The sequence below is a fragment of the Ciconia boyciana genome, chromosome 2, assembly GCF_034638445.1.
Source record: "Ciconia boyciana chromosome 2, ASM3463844v1, whole genome shotgun sequence".
Taxonomy (NCBI): Eukaryota; Metazoa; Chordata; class Aves; order Ciconiiformes; family Ciconiidae; genus Ciconia; species Ciconia boyciana.
In genome coordinates this window covers 93,066,146-93,093,675 of record NC_132935.1, presented here as the reverse complement: position 1 = coordinate 93,093,675, position 27,530 = coordinate 93,066,146, and the positions used below count along the sequence as shown (strand labels likewise).

Genomic DNA, 27,530 nt, shown 5'->3' with positions numbered 1-27,530 from the left:
TTAGGACCAACTAAATCTAAAGTAAGCCTTTACTATCCTCTCTATAACAGAAACTATTCATAAAAGTACTTTCACTTTTATTTGTGTAATTGTTGTTCTTTTCTTCAGTTTTTTCCAAGGGTTTAATTTGCTTTCTGAAAAATACATTCTGATTTGTCAGTCTTGGGAAATGCTGAGAGTTCTTAGGCCAACACCAAAGCAGGGAGTTTAATTTTAAACTAATGGATAAATTTATTGACATCAAAAGAAACTGTGATGTTGAGAACATCTGCAAATAAAGACATTCAGCTAGGTACTGACCTATACGTTTCAGTTTCTAATTTAAGTAATCAAAATTTAAAAAACAAGGTGTTCATCAAACATTCATTCCTGCTTTTGCAAACAACACTAGACAGGGACAAAACAGTTCTCAAAATCACAAGAATTCTTCTTATATGGAGCAACTGAACCCACAGCATATTCATATCAATGCTTACTAGGGAGAATTAGCTTATAAACACAAGAAGCAAAAGTACAGAAAAAGGAGAAAAAATAAGAAAGACAAAGCAATTACTGGAGCTCCCAGTACCTCCCCTTTACCCTGTTAAACCTCACTACTGTTAAGGCATATGGGACAATGTGTGATCATACAGGGACATCTCACTATCAAGAGATGCTAAAAATATGGAGAGAAACTTATTCCCAAAACTGAGCTTTTGGGCTAGAAATTCTATTTATACAGTCTCTCACTCCCCCATCAGAATTTTTTCCTGGAAGTTGATGCCAAAAATTGAAACCAGACTAAAAACTCATTGAGGAGAAAATGTTATTACCTCCCCAGCCACCCACTGGCTGTTCAAATAATATTGTATATATCTGTGCACTTCTGCATATTTATTGAATTTGTCAAGTTTTTGTTCCCAAGTAAAACTTATTGGCCCTGTCAAAAGTTCACCAGCTGCACAAGTGACTTTGATGGCCTGAGGAACAGCCCTGGCGCTAGCGTCATGGAAGAGCCTGTGGCTTTCCTCTCCCTTTTCCAGCTGAGATCGGTATGTTGATGCATGGGGCCCAGAGAAGATACAGAAGGAGGGAAATTGAAAAAATAATAAACAATAAAAATATAAATTACAGAAAGCGCTCACCAAGCCATCCTGGTTTTATTATATGGCCTTGAGAAGGAATTTTGTATTTTCAATCAAACTATGTGGAATATGCATTGTAAACATTCTGCACCCACTGCTCAACATTTTTATGGCTTAGTAGGAGAAGAGCTAATAGGAATGTAGAGTGGGTTGCTACATAATCCTTGTGGTGCAGCTGATGGGCTGTCAGGCGGAAAGAACAGGGCTGGCAGGTGTCACCTCTAGAGATCACAGAGGATGGGAGCAGGACTGTGGGGATCTGGGGACACAAAATAGAGAATCGGGCAGAAAAACCCCTTTTGCAGCAGGTTGATGAACAGCACCCTGGTACTAACATCTTTGGAGGGGCATCTGTCCCCCAAGCTGGGGAGTGAACGGGAGAAGAGAGAATTAAGACTTGGAATAAAAAATTAAGAGGTACCAGCCTACATTTTTTTCTTATGATCTAGAGGGCAACACTAGACATATCCGCTGTGGCAGTCGTTCATGCCTGGAAGGTCTCGCATGTTACAAAATTAGAAAGTGAGGGGAAAAAAAGAAGAATGTAGAGAGACAATACTCTGTAACACAGCAAATGCAACAGGCTAGAAATGTTCAACCTGTGGCTGCTATCTCATGTTCATACTTACACAATAGTTTTCCCAATATGCTTAAATGACTTCTCCACAAATTCACGGACGCTATGGACCTCCCCAGTGGCTATGACAAAGTCCTCGGGCTCATCCGTTTGCAACATCAGCCACATGGCCTGTGGAAAGACAAACAAAGTCAGATTCAGTGCACATGTAAGTGGCCTCTTTGGTACATGATATTATAGTACTGCATTTGTGATTTGGAAATAACTACACATACACACATATAACCCCAAGCTGGGGAAATTAGCACTTTCCTGACATGGTGGCTATTAACCAGTTCGGTGCAACTCTGAAAAGAGTTCAATTACTTCTTATTATAGAAAACAATAGTGTATTTGATTTTCAATTTGTTTCACAGCAGGGGTTTCTATGGGGGACACTTTAATATGTTTACTTTTGAGCACTGAGACTTGGTTTAGTGCTTAAGAGCATGGATTCACTTGTTTAAAGCACTGCATGAATTGACATAGATATGGGGAAAAGAACAAAATTTTGTAATGTTTCAGTCCAGAATGCTGCTGTCTGTCTGTTATAGAATGATGTCAAACACATTGAATCATGAAAATATGGGTCTTTTTGTCTATTTCTTCTGTCACGTTTGTTTGGCTAAGTTGAGATTTTAACTAAAAGTAATTAAAAAGGTAACTAAGAATAGTCAAGGGTGTATTTGACCAAATTAATCTGTTTTTCCTGCTGAATATGTGCTGAACATTACATATTAAAGCACCATAGCAGAAACTTTTTCTTTTGACGCAGGAACACAGAAAACACTGGTAGAAAAGTGAGACGACCATTAACATCTCTTTCAGAGAACTGTTTGTGCAGAGGCAAAAACCACAATAGGTTTTGAAGCAAAGCTTCATAGGATTGTCAACTTATTGTATTTCAGGGGAGCAGGTTTACTTCCCACAGCAATGTCTTTCACAGAGTCCCCTCCCACAAACTAGTAATGATGGATGAGCACCATCTCAGAGGGCTGGCCAGCTAAAGTCAGCATGAAAGCAGGAAAGCAGATGGAAAAAGAAGCATGCAAAGACACGTGTGACTTGTCTGAGGTATCACGGCAGGTACATTTCAGTTTTCTGATGTGCAAGCCACTGCTCTAGCAACTGGACTATTTGACTGCCTAGGAGCTGTAGGCGGACAGAATAATTATTACTTTAGATCAATCAAAATGATGTAAACACTTCATTTCCTTTGGAGAGGAAAAGGGAATACCTGTATGGCATGATCCTCATTTAATAAATAACCAGAAAAAGAAAACAAAATAATTCAACTTTCCCTCCATATGGTAAAAAGGACTGTCATCTTCTCACAGTGTAATCCACAACGCTATTTGCATTGACCTCTTCACATCAGCTTTAAAGAAAACAACTTTAGTAGGTCCCTTGATGGTAGTGGATACTCTGCAAATCAGATTAATAAAAGCTTTGGGACAGCTCAGTTTCTCTTGGTAAATACCACCTGAAATATTAAATTCCGCCCCCCCCCTTAATAAATCAGTGTTCAGCATAGCAAGGCGATACATTCCACTTAAATGGTTCTATTTGCAGGTAATTTTTCTTCCCAGTTATCATTTTATGCATCTTCCAAAGTTTTGACAAGATTTTATTAACATGTTCCTTTTGAACCTTTTTGCTTCTTGAACGTGCGTGGAAGGCTGGGTTTTGGGCAACTGCTGTGTAAGTCCTTGACATTAATTGTGCTTTAGGGATATGACCTGCTGGGCAGGACAATGGCAGCAACTTTATTTTTCCTTTCCAGGGTTGAACATCCTAGCCAATGACGCAGAAATACCCGACTGGCTGATGAAACTCCTCTTGTGGGGAGGAGATGTCTTAACTCATATCTCTCATATGAGCTTTCTTGGAACATTGGGGTTTCCCTGCTGATTTGAGAGGTCGCCGTAAATCACCAGCTCCTGTTTCTTCATGACTGGACAAGCTTGCAGGATTCACAGTAGCAGCAGCTTCACAGAAAGGTAAAAGGAATATCTGAAGCAAGTAATTGATAGTTCTGGTTCTCCTAGCCTAGTCCCTGATTTCACAGACCTTCAGCTTTCATTAAGCAGCCCAGCTGAAAACAACAAGCTTCCTCATATGAGAAGGCACTATTTGAGTGAATAAGGATTTCCAAGATTAGACAGTCAGTCAGTCAGAGTCAGAATTTATAGCGGTTCTCCTCCTGACTTTAGTGGATGTTTGCTGTACATAATGATTTCAAGGACTCGCCTTTCTTTGAAACGGACACAGCACTGTAGTGTCAGTCACATCTGGCAGAGGTGTAACAACCAAACCTAATTTATTGGTAAAAATCACCCCCCATACCCCCAAATGCCACATAGGTTGACCAAATATGCAATATTAGTATAAGGACCTGCTATCTACTATGCACTTTTGTAAAGTAGTATTAATATGTCTAAGTAGAAGCAGGATCAGACTTACAATAATTTTTTGTCGTCCCTCCACTTTTAAACACCTCAGTATTGTAATTCGCTGCACACAATTTTAGTGCGGGTGCTTATGCGGAGACATTAAACAATACAGCAAGTCTTTAAAATATTTACATATTAATTTTGTGTATTAATATAAAATAGCGTTGGAAGTTTCTCTTTACTCTGAAACATGTACTAGACTGAAGGAGACAGAAAATACTAACAAAAAACGAGCCTTTGACAATTGGTCCCACCAAGTTTTATGCATTTGGATGTATCAACTCTTGTCTACCATTTCAAAGAGCAAGCAATCGCCATCTTAGAAATACAACTTCAACTGCAGCAAATTTCTACAGGATCAACTTAGCAACGATCAAACAATGCAGACAGAGTTGCTAAAAGCAATTTTTGCCTCAACTCCTACCAGGAAAGAATGTTTAGATTAATGATTACTTGAGAATCTATCACTGCTGGTTCTTTTAGTTTTTCTGGCATTCAGAATTGTTGGCACTTACAATTACTTCAATCAAATCAGGTATGAAAAAAATGAACATGCTAAAAGTTACAAACAAAATAAGCGATAGCTCTGTTTTGCTTTGAGGAAGGTGACCAAACGCTGTTGGTTTGAATGGGTCTGCATGAACAGTACGTAAAAAACCACAAAGGCAAGCCAGAAGATAGAAAAATCTTTGACCAAACTCCACATTCAAATCTTTATTTCCACAGGTACAGCCCGTGACAACCAATGAGAAAACTGTGTACAAGCAGTAGCTATATGCTTTCCCTACAGCAAGTGCCAGGAATGTGCTTCCCCCCACATCAGACTAATAAAGGCCCTTGACCTATCAATTTCTAGGCATTTCCTTTAAGAGTTCATATTGTACCAGACTCCAGGCTGAGAATGAGAGGAAAGGGGGAGATACAGCTCCAGGTTTATTTGTCATTACTGAATGGCTTACTGGTTTTAACAGAGGGGAAAAGCTTTGTTTAAATTTCCACTGAAAGTAATTAATGGTTATTGACTGGCAAATGAAGAACAGGTGACACTCTGAATTAGAAGATAAATGATCTCATGTTCTAGCGTGATAATGGGTTAGTAATTGCTACAAAGCCTCAGCCTAGTGCGTCCCATCATAATGCTAGATCATGTCCAGAACACAAAGGCCTCTGTGTGAGAGGTATTCAGCCGTTCACCTCCCGATACAGCTGCAGAGTGATTTGCTCCATTTATTCTCTGATGGACTGCACAACTGAGGCAAAAGTTCACCCATTCTCACCTTCCTGTTCACATGCTGAACCACATGACCCATGACATGGCTGAGCTGGGATAAAAACATTGCCCAGCTTTGGCTCTTGGCTATCTTTTAACCATCGCAAGGTCATGTATTTTAGGAATTTTTCTGGTGCAGGAATGGAGAATTGTGGATTTTCCTGGATTTCTTTGTAAAGGCTTTTTTCAATGGGCTGACAGCAAGTAAAGAAATTACTTGTGTTCAGTTCTGCCACCCTCTCCCTCATTTTTTGCTTCATCCAGGTAACAGAATATGGGCAAATGTTGAAGAGGAGGAGAAAACTACTATGGCAACAATTCAGGCTTCGGCTCTCTTAGAATAAAACTGTTCCTTTAATGGCAAATGTAACAAAACATGTTTTTCATATTTGAACTCTTTTTGGCTCTGGTCTAGTGACTCACAAAGTCTAAAGGCAATACTATGTCATTTACATTTAAAGACCAAAACCTAACCGGAGAGAGATACGTAGCAAGTCTAGCAAGCGGACACACTTTTATGATTATGTGGACTGGGATATCTGTTCTGCATGCCTGAACTACAGCCTCTGCCAAAATCTTTCCTCTTTCATCTTTCCCCTCTTCCCTTTTCTGTGTATAAGCCCCTGCCAGTAGTAAGCACCATTTTCAAGCAACATATCCAAAACATGAACCAGTCTTCTCCCTGCCCAAATTTCTTTGCTTACATAGTGTTCGCACCTGGGCTAGTCAAGGGGAAAACCCAAGCTGGACTAACACAACCCCCGTATAGGTACATTCTGTGCATGCCACTGCTGTTATGGTTGTGATGTGTCTGCTTGTCTTGAGCATCTGGAGTATGTTGTAGATGTGTTTCACCATTAACTTCCAGTCCAGCATCCCAGTGAGAAAACATTTATTAACTGGGCTGTCATCCATGGATAACAAAGACTCGGTAGTTGAGGTTATGTTTAACTCTATATATTTGATACTTTCCTTCCACTGTATGCTCTAGCACTGTATATTGTTAAAATGGGCTTGTAATCAGGTATCTGCCTATTTAAGAGAAAAAAGAAATAAAAATACGACTTTGAGACTTTAACGTACAACCGATGATTTCTGCTCTAGAAATAAAAGATGATTTTTCAAGAGAATGCGTAAAGCCTTTTCTTACATCCCATCCGATGCAAGACCCAAACCAGATATGACTGAACAGACACACAATGTGATAAATGGAAAATGCCCTGCACTGCTACACAGCATTTTTTTCCAAGCCCTATAATGTAAAAAAAAAATATCTTTCATACATATTTCTAGGTATTATGCAGAGAATTTCTGACTTCTTTGTATTTACCACACACACACACACAAAATCAAACCAAATCAGTAACGTTTACTTTAGGAGATGGAACAGATAGATAGTTGTAGTCTGATGCAGGGTGCATTGTCCATGCGTTTCAGAGACAAAGAAGCAGAGACTGGTGAATGTCTAGCTCTACTTACTTATCACTTGTGGAGGGCATGGGTTACCTCAAGGCTGTCAACAATTAGGGAGCAATTTCTGACTAAGTCAGAAAACATTACCACCCAGAGAGACCCAAGAGTACATTTTCACCATTTATAGAAATTCTGTCTTTACAGTATTCCATACTCTATTGTCTAGAAGTGGGCACAAGAATTCAGTGGGTTGGACATTGTACTCTCTAGTGATCCCAAACCTAGCTATCCTGCTGGGGTCACCACTGAGAAGGAGAATTGAGCATTTTGGGCCAAAGCGTGATCAGCCTTTACAGGGATGTGGCAGCAAAGGAGAGCCTTCTCTCCATATGGCAAGCACAAAGGCCTGGCATGACTGCTGTTCCTGCATGCATCATGAGGGACTGTTCCCTTTGTGCCACAAAAGACAGGGCTATTGTATCACCTCTCTCTCTGCATTGTCCCATCTCAATTGCACTGGCATGGAGAGAAGCTGCTCGGCATCTTCTGCGCTGCGCGACGTGGGGAGATGTCATGCCCACGCACTTCCTGCCTGCCTGGATGTGAAGCAGTTCCAGATGCCACCACCCGGCTCCTCCTGACACAAGCCAGCTGACTGGCTGTGGTTTCTCAAGCTGCTACAGAAATGACCACAATTGATGATCGTGCCTTGGAAAAGTGAGACTGGGGACATCGACTCAGAGCTCTGAACCCAAACGGACTTCCAGTTTATCTGTTTATTTAGGGCAGGGCAGGGAAGGAAGGGAAGGAAGAAGAGGTGCTACGCTGGCTGAGTCACCCACATCTGATTGACTTCTGCGACTGTTAAAAGCGTAGGTGTGTACTGGGTGTAGCCGGTAGGCATGAGAGTGTTATATAAGGAGATTATATAAAAAGACAGTGATACATACATATAATACACAACAGAGGGAAAAAAAAATCTCCTTACACATGTTCTGCACACAATAGGGGCATAGCACACATGGCTGAAAAACACTAATGAACTCAAGTGCAGCAAAAAAGTCTTGTGATCAGAGTAAAATATAAGCTGCCTCTGCCTGAAAGCCAACACAAAAGCGCTGGGCATGATCCCATGCTCCCTGCCACAATGGGAGTTCAGTCTAAGTAATGACTATTGCTTTAGTACTTGTTTCTAACGATGTTATAAGGCAAGGCAAGCACGGCAGGGAGACTCTTGCCAAAGAAAACCACAGGGATGTGCTGTGAGGCACGCTGATACTCCCAAGAAGCCAGTGACAGCAGGAATATGGGAGTATGCATAATCAATGTACTCCTATGCTAAAATACAACCCTTCTTGCTCAGTTACTTAAAGAGTAAGGGTGCACACCCAATAAGCAAGAACCTTACTACGCTGTTACGGTTTGTATTTGAAAGGCAAACTGAAGTTCATGACTGAGGTCATTGTCTATCATTGCAACAAGAGTGACACTTCTCATAAGCTCAACCCTCTCTCAAAACCTACAGCAAAACAGGTACTGCGCAAGCAGTGCAGGACATGCCTCTCTCTTTCCCCTGAAGAGTCATCATCCTGTTTTCTCAGATCACCAAAAATCACAGCATTGGTGCAAGACCTGTTGCTCAAGGAACTTCCATTCATGGAAAAGCCCTTCTGAACACCATTTAAGTATCTACAGATCTCATCAGTTTAAATACATTTTGATATGCTTCTTCCTTAACAGTGTAATGCTGAACATAAGGACTGCAATGTCTGTGTACAAAGCTTTTCCTTTAGCGTTGTCCTTTCTACTCACGCAGAGGAGACACTGAGTACTTATGACACGGCAGCTGCTTCCATTCAGAAGAGCGATTGCAAACCATAGACAGTTACATCACCGACAGAAAAGGTATAAAATGAGAACAGATTGAGATGAAAACATTTTCCTCTGAGGAAAAACACATCATTTGATAAAAACAATGGAATATTTACTTTAAGAATACCAAGAAGGTAAACAAACAGCAAAAATCACTTTTACTGATATACATATTAGAAGTCTCCTAGGGTATAGTTACAGAGATAATATGTCGTGACTCATTTTATAAACATTCTCATAGATTTTCAAAGTTACAGTTGATAAATTGCCACAGAAGCAATTTGAAGTATGCTTACTGATTTAGTCAAATCCTACAGTTTGGCTGTACATGTGAACTTGTTCAGAGCTGAACTGTGTTCAGATCCATGATTTTTTTTCTTTCAAGTGAAAAGAGTATAGTTGATATATTTAAAGATAATAATCCAACAATTATAAAGTTACTAAGACAATAAAATACCTGATAATCTTTGTGGAGCATCTTGAATGGAAACAATATCAATGTCTTCTGAAACAAAACCCCTCACATCTGTAGGAAATACTAGGAAATACTATCTAACTTTTCTCTTGTAAGCAGATAGGCCAGTTGTTTTACAGATCTCAGGGAGGACTTGTGAAACTTTAGTAGGCAGTTTTATTAATAAAAACCACAAGAATTATAATCCAGATAAACCTTGAAGGTCAACCTTCCCTGTTAACGCAACACAATGTTTCTCACATGCACCTCAGCTGAATACAAAGTTCTCATTGTGTTATCAAAAACTAGATTACTGCTGCTTTTTTTTGTGTGTGTGTGTCACTGAGTGTCAAAATATTGTTATTTCAATACATGGAAGTATTTGTATACAGTTTTATAACTGATCTTTAGTTGCTAGCTGGAGGCAAAAAAGAAACAGTAAAGCTGCTTGTTGGGAAACCTCACCAACAATGAAAATTAATATAGTCCTTTTTTCCTGCCAAAAAAATGTGAACAGATTTTTAGGTCCACAATGGTTTGTTTATTCTTCAAACAGTTAAATTGGAAGTGACATGTGTGACACACAGTAATTTAAATGAAAAGATACAGAAAGGATGCATATATGCTCTGTTTCTTTCATTTTAATTTTGGAGGATATTGTCGCAATTGCTAACAAAGGGGTGCCTTAAATTCTGTTTAAGAAAAAGGGGAAAGAAATTCAAAACTAAACAGAGAAAAATGAGAAAAATTTGAATTACAGAAAGTACGTGTGAGTTTTAAACACTCAGATTTGTATTACCTAGACAAGACTATAGAACAAATACATGTTTCCCAGGCTCCACCTAGCAGACAATTCTGAAAGATATTTGACCCACTTCCCCCTCCCTTTTTTCCCTTCCAGAATTAATTTTCCTGGCTATTTTTATATGAATGAAAGACAAAATACCTCTTCACAAAGAAGCAGACTCCCATTTGACAGGATTACTCACCGCTAAAGTAAAGGGTTGTACCCAGGTTGCGGTGAGGGCAGAGAAGTCTTAGGGACCCATGCCAGGAAGGACTGGTTGGGGCCACGATCTAACCACAAGAAAACAGACTAGGCTTTCAAGTCAGGTACTGGCATATTTACGGGAGCAAAATGATCAGCACCAAAATAATGATCGCAATGTAGATATTGATCACAAAATGTTTATAGCGCAACATTTGACTATAAAAAGATGCTGGTTCATGCTTCTGACACCTGTTTGCCTCCTCTTTCTTTCCTGGATTGCTCAGACACTTACAGCTAAGCATAAGCTGATGTGCTCCTGTTGATGGGGGTCAGAGGAGCAGCATGATCTGCAGATCAAAGTACTACTGATCACACAATCAAAAATGCTGTTATCTATACCATGAGTCAGGCAATTACTTTCTCTCTCCAAATCTTCTTTCCTTTCCTTTCCTCCCATTTGCGAACATTGCCTCCTCAGCTTGCTAGCTTCTCCACTCAAGGTTTGTAGGTCTGCAGGGATCTGCCCAGTGCCTATCTGGAAAAGGGCCCTGACTCAGGTTAAACCACTCGTAGTACTGTAAAAAAGTGCCAAGAGCAGCAGAGAACTGCCAGAACACAGGCAGATAGGCTCCGAGATAATAAATCAGTACTTCATAATGCTTATACATGTTTGAGGGTATAATTAGGAAGGAAGAGCAGCAAGCCTTTGAGACAGCAAAAGTAACAAAGCAAGAGCACTGAGATAAAATGTATGAACAGTGTTATGTTTTTTAAATAAATACAGGGAGATAGAGTGAGTTAATAACATAAAATTAACCTGAATTCTATTTTAAAACTTACATTTCCCCTCCAAATTTCCAGAATTCTTGCTTCATGCTTTTGAACACTAAGGCATTTTCTCCTCAGACTGCTACCAGTTTCCAAACGATGTTACAGTCCTGAATAATAATCTAAAACAGTTTACTTGAAATGTTAATTTACTCAGGACTACTTACTTACTTAAACTACTTACTGAGGAAAACATTTACTATTCATTGGGTTCTTATAAAACTAGTTATCTTTGTCTGAATAATCTGTGTACATAAAGAGGGCGCTACCTTTAACACATCACTGAAACTTCACCTTCTGATTTTATTCCAGTTTTCAGTCCACTGGAGTTGGAAGTAAAAAAGATTTTCACCATTAAGTTGTCATTACTTATGAGGCAGCGGTAAAAATGCATAACAAGCACTATTTTACTAACTATAAAAAGCAAGAAGTCACCTGAAAAAGTATCAAGATGGTAAAGTAATCTCATTCCTGGTTCCGTGGAATTTTTATTTGCCTTTACCAGAACATTGCAGGTGACAACATTTTGGAATTTGATGCTAAATTCTCTCGGTTGAGTACAGACAGAGACAAGAGCACAACCGTGATGCCTCGGGGATATGGTAATGCAATACAGAGGGATTTATTTTCTTTTTTATTTTTACCTCATGTCACAAGTTCAATTTTAGGCCAAGAGTACCCAAAACCGCCACCATGTGATACAGCAGCTTATGCAAAGAGTCTGGCGGTTTTAGCCCAAGCCCTAGGACAGAGGAATCTGCCTCACAGATTCATTGCCACAGCATTAGCATTACTGCTGCTCTGACCAAGTTCCTACGTACTCAGGGTCGGATACCAGCTCATGGTCTATGCCATCTCAAATCAGGGCATGGGAATTTCAGCTACAAAAAGTCAGTGGTAAAACGATCCCAGAAACCAGTGGATGTATTTTAGAAGTCTGGCTGTGCAGCGCAAATGTGAAAAGGCAACAGGAAGATTTCTTTTGAGCATACTCAAAAATACATTTGGAGGGCACTTTGCATTGACCTTCCCTTGGCTTGTTCTGGTCATTCCGATTCCACCGTCATTAATAATTACTACTTCTGCAACGGCGGTTAGTCGCACCGAATCCTAAGTCAGGGGAAGGGAAGGGTCTGCATTAAAACTGTAGATAGGCTGCTCTCCATGGGCTAGTGTCAAAATGGAATAGAAAATTTTATTCAGTTTGTTCCCAGCAATAAATACAGTCCTGGCATCCTGGATAAATCCTTCACATAACAGCATGTGTTCTTTTATGCACCCTGGGAGCGATTCTATTTAAAGCCATGGAATTGTGGGTGTGAGACTGTAAGCACATCCACTTACCCAAAACAAAATTAAAACCTGTCTTATATTAGAGTCAGGAGAGCTGTTATGAAAAATGCAAACCATATGAAGTTTTAAGTATACTTATGTTTTTTATCTCTCTCTGTGTAGCATATACAATTGACTTTCACTGCCCGAGATGAAGTGCTGACAAGCGTTTTACCATATTATTACAGAATACCCCAGTAGCATTATCACACTTCAACTTTTGCTTGCAATAAATCTCTGCTACATGCACGTCAGAAGTCATTGCTCATATCACATCCAGACAAAGTAAGGGCCCTCCCTCCTCAATGGACATGAACAAGACTCTACGCACACGAGGTATTCTGCCATTAAGGCTGGAATAACCCCTGTAGGCCAGACACCGGGAACAACGTTCCCACAAGCATTACTTGGCGAGGGCCAGAGGTCTGTTCTCAGGCAAATAACAGTGGCACAGGCATGAGTCATTGCAGAATGTAATGGATTTATCACCACGACGACATTGTCATCCCTTATATGCCGGTTTCCATGTGCAAGTCTCTTTTCATTCCTTTTTTTTTTTTCTTCTCAGAGATTTATAACTCAACTGCTGAAACATATTTCACATGAACACAATTCTCTGCTCTGTATATTTTTTGTTAATAGCTATACCATAAACCCTATCCTAATTGCATGGGTCCAGCTTTAGGTCCAGCCTGCTTATTGGTTTCAGTTTGGACAAAGCAAATGATGAGCAGACACCATCTCCAGTGTCCCAATCTCAGCGGTGACAATGACCTTGACTAAAGGCCACCTTTGTGGCCTTGACTAAAGCATTTAATCTTACCTCCTAAATTTTGCTGTCTGTGAAGCTGGAGTAATAATATTTATGCAACTAGAGTGCTGTAAGAAAGCTAGCACAGACATTTCATGATGAAGTGCATTATTTGTTATAGAATTAGATGCCTTTGTCTGCACTTTTATAGTGAAAAAAAGTTATTTTTTTCCTCTAAAAGGTGGGAATTCAAACATTCTTCCTTAATACTGACTAGCTCTAGACTAATTAAAAAAAAGAATTAAAGGAGCAAGGAAACCCAAGGATGAGAGCGCATGGAAATGATTGTTAGATTACACATTCCAAAACTCCATGAAATAGACATTTCTTGAGATACTGCACATTTCCGTTGTGATGCAAGAGATAAGTGAGATAACTACTCAGGCGATCAAGATACTAATAAGCAAGCTACAGTGGTTTCTTGCTGTCTTTTCCTCTCTTGCCTCAACGTCAGCAAATTTAATTTTTTTTCCCTTTTGCACAATAATTGAGGGAAACCTGGAAATAAACTCTCTGAATCTTTTCCAGTAGAAATGAGCTTCGTCCTGCGAACCGTGCCTGATTCTGACTTCACATGAGATTAATTTCATGAATTTGTACAGCCTGACTGTCCACGTAAAAGAGAGGAAAGCGGGGCCCGTAGTTCATGTCAGTGTAAGTAGCGCTCTGACACTGCAGTATTTTCCGCATCAGACCCAAGAGGTGGTTGTAAACCTGGGTATGAAACAAACTGTTGCATCAAATGGTGAAACAATAACTAAACTTATTATTAAACTTCCTCACTTAGTATTCTTCCCCTTTCCAGCACAAAGAAAAAGACCAAAGCGTGAGACCATGTGGGAAGGAAAGGGAATAAAACCATCTAGATCACGTCCCAGAGAAACATCTAAAGCCTGAGACCGCTGCAGTCAGACCTCCCTCGAATCCTGCTCTCTCTAGCTGCCACCTCTCCTCAGTCCCCACGCTGACCCCCTGAATCAAGCCAGATGGGACTGGCGGAGACATGTCAAGGAAGCGCTGAAAAGGTGACTTGGGTCTCTGGCAGCCAGTCTGGAGCTCGTTTCTATGCGAAATCTCTGGGGGCTGCTGCTTTGCAATTTCTCAGGAATGTTTAATTCTCCTCATCCCTTTGCTGAGTCTCTCTGGAGAGGTCACGGAGGCCTGTGACATCCCTGGAGGGCACTGCCTAACTAAATTAGCATGAGATAACTTTGGACTCTCTTCCAAACAAGAAAATACAAGGGAGAGAATTTCATTAAAAGCAGAAGACTAGGTGATCCAAGTTAATCCCAGCCCAGAGCTGCTGCAGAAATGTTCTCTGTTTATATTTTGACTTTACTCTCTGTTACAGAGTTCACTGACTATAATGGAAGCTGTGTTAAGTGCACAACTTGACCTCAGTTGACCAAATCTTAGTTTCATAATAAAGACAAAAAGTGGGTTTGGCGGCTCTAAAAGGTTTGATTAGTCGCTGTTTTGCCTGTTTGTGTGTGACTACGTAGGGTGCTGAGTAAATAGTAAAAGATAAACACTGATGTACTTCACTCTTTATATGAGCTTTTTAATCAGGAAACATGAACTCTTTAACATGCAACAGTATTATAGTTCATACATATACATGTGTAGGCTTAGCATTCATTAGCAAAGCAAATACAACCAAGTCCCAAACTTGCTTTTTTTTTTTTTAAGACTTGCATACACAAAGTTTTGTTTAGGTTCCCTCAGTGAACGAAGGAAAAAAAATCTACCTCAGGAGGTAAAAAGAAAAAGACAATTTAGAGGGGGAATGCTGACATCTGCACACCTTCTGCAATAGCATGTTTCTCATGCAACTCAAGGGCAGGGTAAGACACAAAGGTAGCTCAACACACTCAGCAATATCCCACCTCATCTTCCAGCAGTGAGAGAATCATAGCAAACACCACACCAAATACCTCCAAAACAAGGATTCGATTCTCTGTATGCAAACAGGATGGAGAGCGAATTAGAAATTTTTCACTTGGGCTGAGGTTAGAATAGCTGACTCTAGGGAAACAGGACATGAAATAAAAACGTACCAAAAAAACCTCATCACCTGAGCTTTATCTATTGGAAAAACTGGGTTGGTGAGATCTAGGAATTCACACTTCAAAGTATTATTAAATACACTGGTAGTAATAAACTGAGACCACCTAACTGAGTGTAATATGAATGAAAACCATATTATTCTCACAAACCTGAGATTAGAAAGTGAAATCTTACTTTATTAAATGCTGTTTATAAGCCAGTCCTGCATAACAGCAGGTTTTGGATATATTGGGACAAATACTCCTCCTTCTGAGAAGACAAGAAGAAAAGGAAAAGGTACAAAAGTTCATGCAGTTCACATTAAGGACAACCCAATGTGCTCTCTCCCTTCAGGAAGGAAATATTAGCATGGCCTCTTAGCTACACTCTGAGGGCAACGATCTGCTGGGAAACATGGCTTCAAGTCCACAGATCTTGGGGTACCAACAAGCTAAACTAGGCTTCTTGCTCCTGTCATAATTATCTCCTTTTCACAGAAGGACTGCTGCTTTGCCATGGGTGCCGCCGAGTTTGTACATACACAGTTAAAAGTCAAAGCAAATTTCCTGCTGAGCTTTTCCAGAAGAACTGAGCGTCTGTTTAGTAGGTGCTTTTTCTAGTCTTCCTCAGAAAGACAAAGAGATACACCAAAGGAGAAAGTTATTCTAGCATGGGAGAGAGACTGGAGAAAATGCATGGAAATCATGTTCACTTCCTTCCACAGTGAACACTCGTAGCCCCTCCCTAAAGCTTGTTTCATCACCAAAATCATACCCTGAAATCAGGCATGTGGGCCCAAATCCTGCCCCCCTGGAGTCAGTCAAATCTTTGCTATAGAATTCTGTGAAGATGGAATTTCATTCTGAGTGTAGGATCCTGTCACGGCCAAAGGCGAAAAAAAAGGGTGTTTTCCACACAGGCTCTGCTTTTCTACTTTTGTGCCCCTCGGGAAACTGGTGCAATTAGATCCCTATTATTATATACTAGAAGGGCACATTTGGCACTGCGTGTGAGTTTATATACTTTAAAAAGTTTGTGTACTTAAAAAACAGAGGGAATTTTTAAATATAAATTACTTTCTTTCAAACACCAGACTTTATATATAAACAGTTCAGAGCTGCTATAGTCTGGTAAGTGAATAATTAGGAAAAAAAAAGCATGTGAAATATATGATAAGCTGGCAGAGAAAGATTGCTAAATAAGATTCTTCTCCCTTTTTAATGCCAAAACAAGAGATAACAATTCACATTTGCATCCAAAAAATAATCAAACTAACTTCAAATATTTGAATAAGAACCACAAGGAAGGAGACTTAAATTTATAGCTATAGGCTTTTGTCTTTATTGTAGGGCTTCCTGGAAAGGTGCAAATAGGAAAGTTAATACAAACAAACTAAAGGTGTGATCTCAACAAATCTACTTATAAGTGCATTAAACACATCCTTTGTCAGAATGGGAGTCCTCCCTTTTCTCTACCTAAATTCAGGACAATTCGATCCTGAATACAAGCCCACATTGGGGTTCAATGCAACTGAACTGATCTACTTCACGATTTCATGCAGGCTGATTTTCCTGAACCAGACCCATCAGTATACTGCACTGAGAGGAACAATGTGCATGGTGAGTGATAGACTCTTGGAGTTCTTTACTATATGCACTGAATTTTCTTGCTTTTATTTTGATCTAAAGACAGCTCAGCTTGTGTTCTGTTTCCTTAAAAAACTACTTTCTCCTCCACGAGTTTTAACTGGATACATTAGCGTGCATTGCCCTAAATTACCAGCAATGGTATTTTGAAGTATTTACCAAATAATCTGTTTTGTCTTCTCCTGAGAAAGCAGCAAGTCAGTGGTGAAGAAAATCCTTGCATTTTCAAATACAGCATGCAGAGAAGGACACGCATGCACACTATGTATCCCTCCTCATATATCATATGCATACCCTGCTATGTCAATTAGTCTGTAATATGCTTTCAGATATTTCTGGGTAAAGGTACCACAGAAACCTAAATCATTTTCATCATATCTGAGCTTTTATATGCCTTACCAGAACAGACCTAGATAGTGAGGAAGGATTTTGACTTTATGTTGCAGGGCAAGAAAGGAAGATGCCTTTTTTCCAGCTCCCCCAGCAACTCAATGCCTGGAGGAGCAACAGGAAAGAAACCACGGTGACCTCTCTGAACTTATGGAAGCAGCTGCCAGCTCAGCAAGAGGAACATTGCTGATGGACCGTAGTACCTACTGCTGGAAGAAGCCTTTAAGCCAGTTCTCTCTCTCTCTCTTTACATGCTCTATTCCTCAACTATATAAATGGAAGAGCAAGAGCGGACTTTCAGAAACCTCAGGAGTCAGCTTGTTATTAGACTGGATAAAGAAGTCGCCAAGTTAAAGTTTCCAGTTATCCATACAAAATCAAAACAATATAATTGCTGTATTGAGCAGGCAAGACATAACTTTGTTTAAGATATGATTTATGTATTATTTCAACCTTCTCGAACACACTGTCTTTTGGCATATTAATGTTCTTACTCTCTGAATTTAAACTTCTAAACAAATATTTAAACTTCTAAAAAAATTTTAAACTTGGCAGATGTGAAACAAACCTATGTCTCATGTGGAGAAAAATATCACACAAAAGGAAAGTGGCGACTTTTCTAATTCTAGTTTTAAAGGTACCTTTGAAAGTCTTCTAGTCAGTTATCACAATGGAGTTCAGCAACAACGTATTTCCTCTACCTTTGAGAAAATGAAGTTATTAAAAGAATAAGAAGCAAAATAAGCAGAGATGGTGAGAGGAATTTTTATTTTTTAAGATTAAAAGTGTGAGAATGTCAGGGAAACAAGAACACAGCTGACATCCTGATCCTGAATACTTTAATACACACGTTTAATCTTAGGCATCAAAGGGGTCTCATGCACATATACATGGGGGAAATACATACATGTTCTCATTGTACCAACCCCACACAGAGATGCCACAGGGCACTAAATCATGACAGCTGGTCAGTTAAGGTTGCTTTTTGTTTCCCCTGTTGTGAAGCCAGTGTAAATGTATTGTCTTAAGACTCTGTTAGAGAGCTTTAAGTGAAAGCACTTGTACTTGTGATGGGTTGAGAGCACACAGTGAATCTGCTATCCTGGCTCAGCTACACAAGGCAACTCACTAAGCCACAATAACTTGTACATGTAACTCACCCCTAAGTGCCTGTTCTTCTTCTGTTTGGTTTGTTTTTTTTTTTTTTCCCCCCAGCCTAAAATCTAGGAGAGTCAAGCACAGGCCCTGGTTTTGCAAATACTTCAAAACACAGTGTGTACACCAAACGGGGCTCTGGCCAGAAGCTTCATCAAACTCAGATCTTTAAAGAAGAAATTTAGGCTCTGCAGTTAAACAAAAGAGTTGATATGGGGCTCAAAGCAAAAGGCAGAAGAAGAAGGAGGGGGAGGAGAGAAGGAGAACATTTTCTGGCATCTGACTCAGGTTTAAAACTGTATTTCATTTTCTTAAACAAAACCAAAACACTCCTCCAACTTTGGGAAATCCCTAGAAAAACAACAGAAAACATTGTTTCAGAAGGCAATTATGGTCGCTAAAATGACACATCATTTATGAATGGAAGTACTTAGAAGAGAGTAAACTAATTGTTAAGGACAATAGCAAACACACATCGGACCTAAATTTGCTGTTTCCTTGGCACTGTTACATTGGCAATTCAACTACTCAAGATCTGTACTACTGTAACAAAAAGCAGAGCCAAGCCCATTATTTCCATCAGTGACAAAGAAATACTTACATCCTAACTGTGCAAAAGTCTTAATAAAACCACAGAATGAATTATTTAATCAGTAAATGAAAATATAAACTGATGAGAAAATTCCTAATAGTAGTAGAGGTAGTAGTAACAATAATAATAATGATAATGATGTGGCCATACCTTACAGGCATACATTATTCAGCTTCAAAAGGATGCCTTTGTCTATCAGTTGTATAAGTCAAGAATTTTATAGTTATCCTGTTAACTCCTGTTGTTGATTACTAAATTTACAAAGGCTAATGTGCCCAGTTTAACAGCATCCCAATAGTACTGATATGGAAATCAAAATAGCAGCCACTAAAAATCAACCAGTTCACAAATCACACTTAAGACCGTACGTTGTAATGAAAAACCCATTCTTTAGTATCTGGTAAGAGTAACGTGTTTGTTTATAGTCAAGGTCAGATTTAAGGGTTTCCATGCCATCACTTTTAAGCACTTCAGTTTTGGAAGCAAGAGAATAAATACTTCAAACTGCATTTCCTTTCAGTCACCTCTAATGTACAGTCAACCAAGTTCACAATAGAAAACTTTTCCTCTCCTCATGCATATTTAGTGTAAAACAGACACACCTGATTTTTAGTTGTCTTTACTGATGAAACAAGGCTTATGCACTTTATATGCACAAGGTTGCATGTCCATTAACTCCTGCTTTCCTACTAGCTTATTTCAATCAAAATTTGGCAAAGGGACAGCAGTACCAAAAATATTAAATGACTGTAAGTCTTGCTGAAACAGGAGTTGTCAAAGGGAGAAATGCCCTGTTGGATCACTGTGGGAACTGCCAAGCCTGAATGTAACTCCTACTAGGTACCAGGGAACACAAAGGAAGGAGCTATTACAAAGGCTCAGAATGCATAGGAAACTTCAAGCGGAGGTTGCAGCTCATTAGATCCTAGAGACCCTACCATGTGTTATAAAACAAATGGCTTGCTTCTAGAAACACATCTTCAGAAAATGAAGTTCAGACTTGCCACCTTTGGAGAAAGATTTACTGTGCAGGAACACAGTCTTTGGTTTTTTGTTTAATTTTAAACACTGTTGGCTTGCGTAACAACTAACACATAATAATTACAAATGGACAGGCTGACGTTTGCTCAACACAGCTGAGCAGCAGTATGAAATTTTGTGTGAGTTTCCCCACCAGCTGCTCCTATCCTACCAAGGCAAGTGCATGGGATGCTGGCAGGGAAACCCTTCACCCCTTTGAGTCAGCTGGATACTGCAGCACCAGTGCTCCAAAGAGCAGATTAACCTGGCAGAGGCTGAGGGCAGACCACGGCTGCTCTGGGGGGCCATATCAATAGCAAATTGCTTCCTGCCACGAGCAAGGGTTAAACCGGGAAACATGCCGTTGTCTTATCATTGCAATGCACGTCCAGGTCTGCTGACAGCATCTGCTTGCTTGCCCTTAATTCCAGGCAGGACCATGCATCGATGGCGTAGCCCCAAATATGACACCAGATAGGCACCCAGTTCTCCGCTTGTCAAAGTGGATTGACATATAGAAGTCAGTTTGATCAAGGAGATGAGAAAATGTAAACAATAAAATGTAGCCGGTTCAAACTGTTTTTCATTTCCTAGCACTCTCTGATGAAATTGGTTTAAAGAGACTGCTTCCCCTGTACTCCACCTCAGCCCAGATGTGCAGAAAGCTCTCAGTGACAGCAGTCCTGCAGGTTGTACCTGTGGCCCTAACTGTGGCAGCTTGGCTGGACAATGGGAGCGTATAACATCCTTCAGCCACGAGGGGAGAATAAATATCTGCCAAAGTCCCAAATAAGCTGTCATCAAGGCACTTGTCTCGGATCAGCCCTGATCTCACCAGCAGGCATTGCTGCTCAACTGGAACACAAATTCTTTGTATGTATGCCAAGACATTTCATCTCTTAATTGAAGTAAAAACGTCCATATATGCGGGTCTCTAAAGGAAGCCATTCTTTCCTTGTGCAATCCCAACATACTCCTTTCTAAACACATCTTCAGTCATGACTCAGACCCGGGAATGCCACTGAGGAAGAAGAAGGATGCACCACAGCACAAACACTTGCTAATCCAGCCAGATTACTGTGATCTATTGGGCAGGCGGTTAGAGACAGAGAGTATATCCTATCTTTGGGGTAACAGAAAGCTGGCAGATCTTTTATTTTATATCACATTGTGGTATCTACCAAAATCCCTTTGAAAAATTTTACAATGAGATACTATAAAATATTTTACCATACATCAACAATGTGAACAGAAAGTATTTATAGCTGTTTGGAACAGTAAGCTATATTAGTCCTATGAAAAGCATTAAACCATCATCTTTCCATAATAATTTCACAAGTAAGATCATAAGTATTTTTCTTCAGATGTGTGTCTTCAGTTTGCAGCTCCATGCCATTAGAAGCATACAGATGTTCTTGCCTCTTGGTAAATGCTATGTAAATTTGTTCCTATGATTACAGCACTTGCTAAAATGAGCATAATAATTAGGAGGCAATCCTTACTTTATGAATTTTCCATAGTAGGTTTGATGCTCCAAGATAAATCTCCAGTTCATCAAAATAGCTGTGCATGTGCTTAATTTTAAACATACTTTTACTCCACCACAATTAAGCAAAAGACTTAAGTACATGCTTGTTGCTTGAAGGGGTTTAAATCTGTTGACTTTAATTAGATTTATGTCCAGACTGAAGTTCTTTCCTGAACTGAGGCCTGTGAAGTACAGTGCTTTGAAAGAGGAAGTACTGAATGAAAACTGAGAGACCCTATGTCAATTATAATTTTAATATGAAATAATACTTTATATTTTTACATGCTACGAATGCATTAGCTATTTAAGACCTACATCATCATCCATAAAGAAGATAGTAAATGCTTTTACTTTATTTTATATTATATTATCTGACTTCATTAATAAATCTCACACTTCTATCAAGCCTTATAAACAGCAATTCAAACTACAAAAAGCAAACTCTTTTCCTTGTGAATTAGTCCTAGGAGAAGAGACAGAAAGGCTGTTATAGATAAAATAATCATATGCTGCTTATGCAATTACTTGCGGCATTTCAGGACAATGTCTTTATGGACACATGCATATATTTTAAATGGTTTGGTGGTAATTTTTCTAAATACATATTGTATTAAGTCTTAACAATTTTCTTTTAAAAATACTTTCTAAATAATGATCAGTGAAGGAACCTCCATAAGAGAACTAGATGCTAATCGTAGCTTGAAATCAGACAGACAGGAAATTGCCACACCCTACATTAGTGAATGCATCCAGGTCCCATGGTAGTCTTTATAGTGAGTTTAGATTGTCTATGGGAAATGAAATCATGTGCCAAAGGCCAAGTAAACCCAAAATTAAAATTCACAGTAATGTCTCCCAGTTGCATTCGTAATCCTGCTTATTACCTCTTACATCATTATAAAGTGTTCTCCAGAATAAAACAACCCAGTGCTGTGCTATGTATACTACTGATACGCTATAGGTTGTCCAAGTTCTGCTCCAAAGGCCAAATATCACCCACTCAGTTTTACAAATTGTGCTCAGGTTCATCATTCATGTCTATGTGGTGGTCAAACTCTGGGATACTGCGTGCCTTGGAATTATCTGCTGCTAATTCCCAGGCTTGTTTTATCACAAGCACTCTAATTCACTTTTTGATATTATATTCTATATGATGATGACAGCAACTACAATCTACATGCTATTATGGAAATAAAGAGTGGCTCTTCGATTCCCAGAAAGTTACCACTGCAATTACTTGTTGTGGTGTTTCTGGACAGTGTCTTCATGGACACGTGCATATATTTTAAGTGGTTTGGTGCTAACTTTTCTTTTACATGGATTTGTAATACCTACCATCTCTCCAAAGTTTGTATTCAGTGGTCTCAATTCCCTTCCCTGTTATTTGCAAGGACGGGAATTAGAAACGTTGATGACCTGGTGAAATCACTCACTCAAGAAATTAAACCAAACAATAAAACTAAGTAGCCTAAATATTGTTTAGCAGAAACGTGGCACCTGCAACCCATTACTGAAAGAAGAACTCAGTACCATAAAATATAGTGATCAAGTTTTCAGACAGTGCAAAAGATGTTGGTGGAGAATGAAAATAGAGTAAGTTTATTTTCTTCTGGCTTCTAACTTCATTTGGATTTTGTAGTTGGCAGCATGTCAGGACCAACAGGCTTCCGGCAGGAGATCATTATTTTAAAACATTAACTCCCATGTTAATGTTTGATTTTGCTAATGTTTAAATTGGGATATATTTCTGAGCAGGAGAATGGAGGGGAAAAAGGATCACACACAATGCTTTTTCTCCAGTAAAAGTAGCCAGAGGTGGGTTATAGAGAGGGGGGGGGGGGGGGGGGAATCACCCAAACCTGATTTCTTCCTTCTTTTGTAAGAGACATTGACTGCTTAAAATTAATTGCTGATATTACACTCAACCCCACTTTTAAAACACACTGAAAACATACCTACTTAAGCTTACGTAATGTAATAGACATAATAGAATTCACACAGGTACCTGCTAAATCCAAGGTGCAGGAAAGATAGGAAAATACAAAGAAGGAGTTCAGTGATAACAGAAGCAATTTACTGGGCAAAGAAACCTTTGCCAGATTTCTGCTGTCCCACTATTTGAGTGAAGGGTCCTGCAGAGCGTCAGCCTTGAAGCTGTGTGACATCAGAGGTGCTGTGTTCTGGAAGAGACCTAAATCTCAGCCCCTGACTCTGTGAAGTCATCAGAGATCCCACCATACTTTTCATGAAAAAAGAGGTATCAGCTCCTGCTCAAGTAGTACCTGAGTTAAATAATCAGCAAGCTGGCATGGCGAGTGTGGGAGTGCAAAGAGGGAGATGAATCACAAATAAAGGCAAATCGTACAAACAGAAATTCTTGCCTCTCAGGTTACCCTCAAACTTAGTTCCATAAAATAGCTGATGATCTCACATAAGTTCACTAATGCACTCTTCAAAATAAGAGACTAAGTTTTTAAAGAACCTCTACTGATTTTAGTGACAACAAGGCACCAAGGGACTCTGAAGTATCTGAGCTAAATCTGAGTTGGATACCTCAGGCACCAGAGTACGCAGGATCCACTGTGCCTAGTTCCCTACTGTGCCACCTGCTCCTGCAGCCACACTTATCCCCATCCTCCTCACAGCTCTGACTGCATCGCATATATTTCACTCTCTATTGATAGCCTTGTGTAATACTACTGTCATGCCTTAAAATTCAGCTCACACCTCATCTAGTTTCCACATTTTTTTCATAACAGGAAATGTGATTCATACATATCTTTAATTACATGTATCAATGTAAAACACTAAGCTGTTGCAATAGCAAAACCTCGGTATCAAAACTTTTCCAAAAATATCAGGGTGGTTTTATAGAAGAAAGGATTTAATGCCATGATTTTCCAGTGACACTCCATGGGCTCTTCAAGACCACCATGTCTCCAATATTGACATCCAGCTACCAGCAATCGTGAACTTTTGTCCTCTGCAAAGAGAACTGTGATCAGAATTTCATACTTCTCTTTACATAACAAGGCACCCTGCAGAGAGACACTAAATTTAGATACAAATGAGGCTCCATCCATGTTTCAGAGGGCTGATCTTGCTGAAGCACCCTTATGGGCAATCTAACCAACAAAAGACTGTACAAAATAGCAAATTAGAACAACTGCTACTGAGATGACATGGATTATTCCCATTAGTTTAGTCAGCATGATGCAAAACACAAAAAACTTATGGTACACTGAGAGGAAGAAGAATAAATATTATAATTTTCTTTCTTAGCATCTAAAAGTAACAATGCAGATTTTCATTCCAGTTGTGGACTTGCAAAATGGGGTGACTGATTGTTCATTGTACGAACCAGAGGGAAATTACAAAAATAAAATTTAAAAAATAGAGGTCAGATAAATACAGAATACTGTCATTTTTGAGGACTTTAATTGCCAGAGGTATAATGTTAACAAGCTGTCTTTACTGTAAAATAATGGGTTTGCATAAATGCATTTTGTTAACTAGTCAGTGGCTCAATTACTATGTCGTCTTGGGTTTAAATAATGGAAGTAGAAGTGTAACTTAAAACAAGAAATATCTGTCAAGCAGGAAAGCTCAAGATACCTTTTAATAACATACCAGAGAGCTGCTTTACTGTGCTGCTGCTTCTTTTGAACTCCTAGATAATATCAGCTGAGGAACATTATACTGTTCTATGTACATTTCCCTCATCACCATAGTATCTGAAAAGCTTCCAGTAGTTCATTAAGCAACATGACTAACCTCCCTCATTTGTGGTTTCTCCATTCTCTCTCTCATCCTCTCCCCAAGGGAAGAGCTCTGTGTGTGTGTGCGCGCGCAGTGTTTTGGTTTATTGTGTTGGTTTGGGTTTTTTTTATTTTAAATTTTATTATGTGCATGCTACTCTGCATTTATAACAGAGAGATACGTGGTTTTATCTCACTTAATTTCTGGCTTTGCTACTTGTATATTACTGAGTGTAACCTACATTCCTTGCCCTACCTCTCTGTTTCAGTACATGCTACCCTGCTACTCTTCCATACGCCTAAAGGACACACAGCAAGTTGATGCAAAGTAAAAAAAAGATCAACTAAGTCAGACAAAGAGAGTGGAAGGGTGGGAGAAAGGTCTCATAAATTATGCAGGCCATGACTTCACAGCTGCTGAAAGGTCTTGCGTTTTGTAAGACGAACAACTACAAAAATCGCTTTCTGTGCTATTAAAGTGGATAGTGAGCATATGAGAGTCCCCAGTACGGGTGCATATGGCGTTGCAAAATTTGTCTACCATGCACGAGGTGCATATATAGGTTTTTTGTCGTCATTATACAACTGTGCAAATTGAGACGACTTTTCACATATAAAACACAGATATGAAAAACTTCAAAAAACTAAGCCTGCCTCTTCCCGTCCATTACGCTAGCATATGTGGAGCATACCTTCACTAGCTCAGCATAACCCTGTGCAAGAAGAGACTACATCTTGGCATCATATGTGTCTTTTTTTTTAAAGCCCAGACTGAAAGACATTATGACAGGTAAAGTATTTAAGGTAGAGATAGATTGCTGTAAGTATTGTGGAATGCTATTTCCATTTTTATGCATTCACCAATTTGGTATCAAAACACTGGGGACAGTCTCAGTCCCCCCAGTCAACATTTCTGGTATCATCACCTCTCTCAATTCAAGTTCATATGCAAGTCTAGCCATAATAAGCAATATAAAAATGTCCTCTATTTCTGCAATGCTTTTCCCCAGTGCATCTTGAAATGGTTCAACAAAAGCAATATCTGTTATTATTTTATTGATGGGGAAAGTGAGAGAAAGAAAAACAAGAGGACTCATTCAAAGGCAGTCAATAGATCAGGGCTGAGGCCAGAGTGAAACTTCAGGGCTTGTACACCCCAATATACCCAATATAAAGCAATATAGTCAAAAAGTCTGTACTAACCCTACAGAATCTGCTTTACAATGAAAGGAAAAATTACACTAATGTTTTCAGGTGTATATACAAAATTAGCTTAATTTCTTTTTTTTTCCTAAAGACAAACTTCTGGGCAAGTTATCGGAGATCTAGCGCAGCATTATCTATTTGATTTCTATCATTCAGAATAGTTGCAGGTGAGTTGAGACCCTATCCTCTCAGATAGGAGACAGCTAATAAATGACTGAATCTTTAATCGTGTGTTGAGGACACTTCTGGAAGACTTTACTATCCCAACACTTAAAAAACAGGAAAGCCAGAGTAAAGGCTAATATGCCTTAATACGAAAAAGACTGGGAACAGGGCTAAGCTCTCTGGCTGACAAGCGTGAATTTTGCATCCTGCGAGACTCTGAACGAAATCTTCAGGGTTTGCCTGCTGCCTTCAGACAGCAACGCGTCCAGAAACGACACACAGAGCTGGGCGTCAGCTGTCATTGCAAGGGTCTCGCTGAACGTTAAAATACTCCCTGCATCAAGCAAATGCAATTTCTGGCGTAAAACCAGCCACTCAAGGGCCAGCTCAATTCCCCCTCAGCTTACCGCTGCCAGTGAGAGCAGATGGGGAGGAAAAGTAGGGGCCAATTTTTTCCCCTCATAGTGGCTTTCTTGCTTGGGACTCAGCAAACTGCAGTACTGATGTCAACAAGTGCCACAATAAACTCAAGCTTGCTCTTTCCCAAAAGCCAGCAGCATCACTCTGACGTCGCCCACTTCAGAAGAACATGCAGAAATGGCATATTTCTAGACAAGTTTCTTAATTGCTTAGGGATTTTTGGCTAAGCCTTCTGATAATTTGGCTTGCTTTTCACCTTGAAACAGTTTTGCCTCTGAGATACTCTCCTGGTCATAATTTGTTTTGTCAAGTTGAGGTTTTTTAAAATAAGTTTTCTTGGCCAAAATCTTTTTTTATGGTTTTAAGCCGCTGCCAATTACCTGAGAACCTAAGCATGGGTAAAATTTAAGAGAGCTGCTTCTTAGGACAAATACGGAGTT

General features: G+C 39.5%; 1 protein-coding gene across 2 annotated transcripts in view; it reads right to left on the bottom strand.

Moving 5' to 3' along the window:
- GMDS (GDP-mannose 4,6-dehydratase) overlaps positions 1-27,530 on the bottom strand; it is a 429,522-nt gene that overhangs the window by 82,935 nt on the left and 319,057 nt on the right. For both annotated transcript variants that reach the window (XM_072853190.1, XM_072853191.1), the window contains one exon: positions 1,754-1,872. In XM_072853190.1, the coding sequence (XP_072709291.1) occupies positions 1,754-1,872 (119 nt within the window). The remainder of the gene's footprint in view (positions 1-1,753; positions 1,873-27,530) is intronic.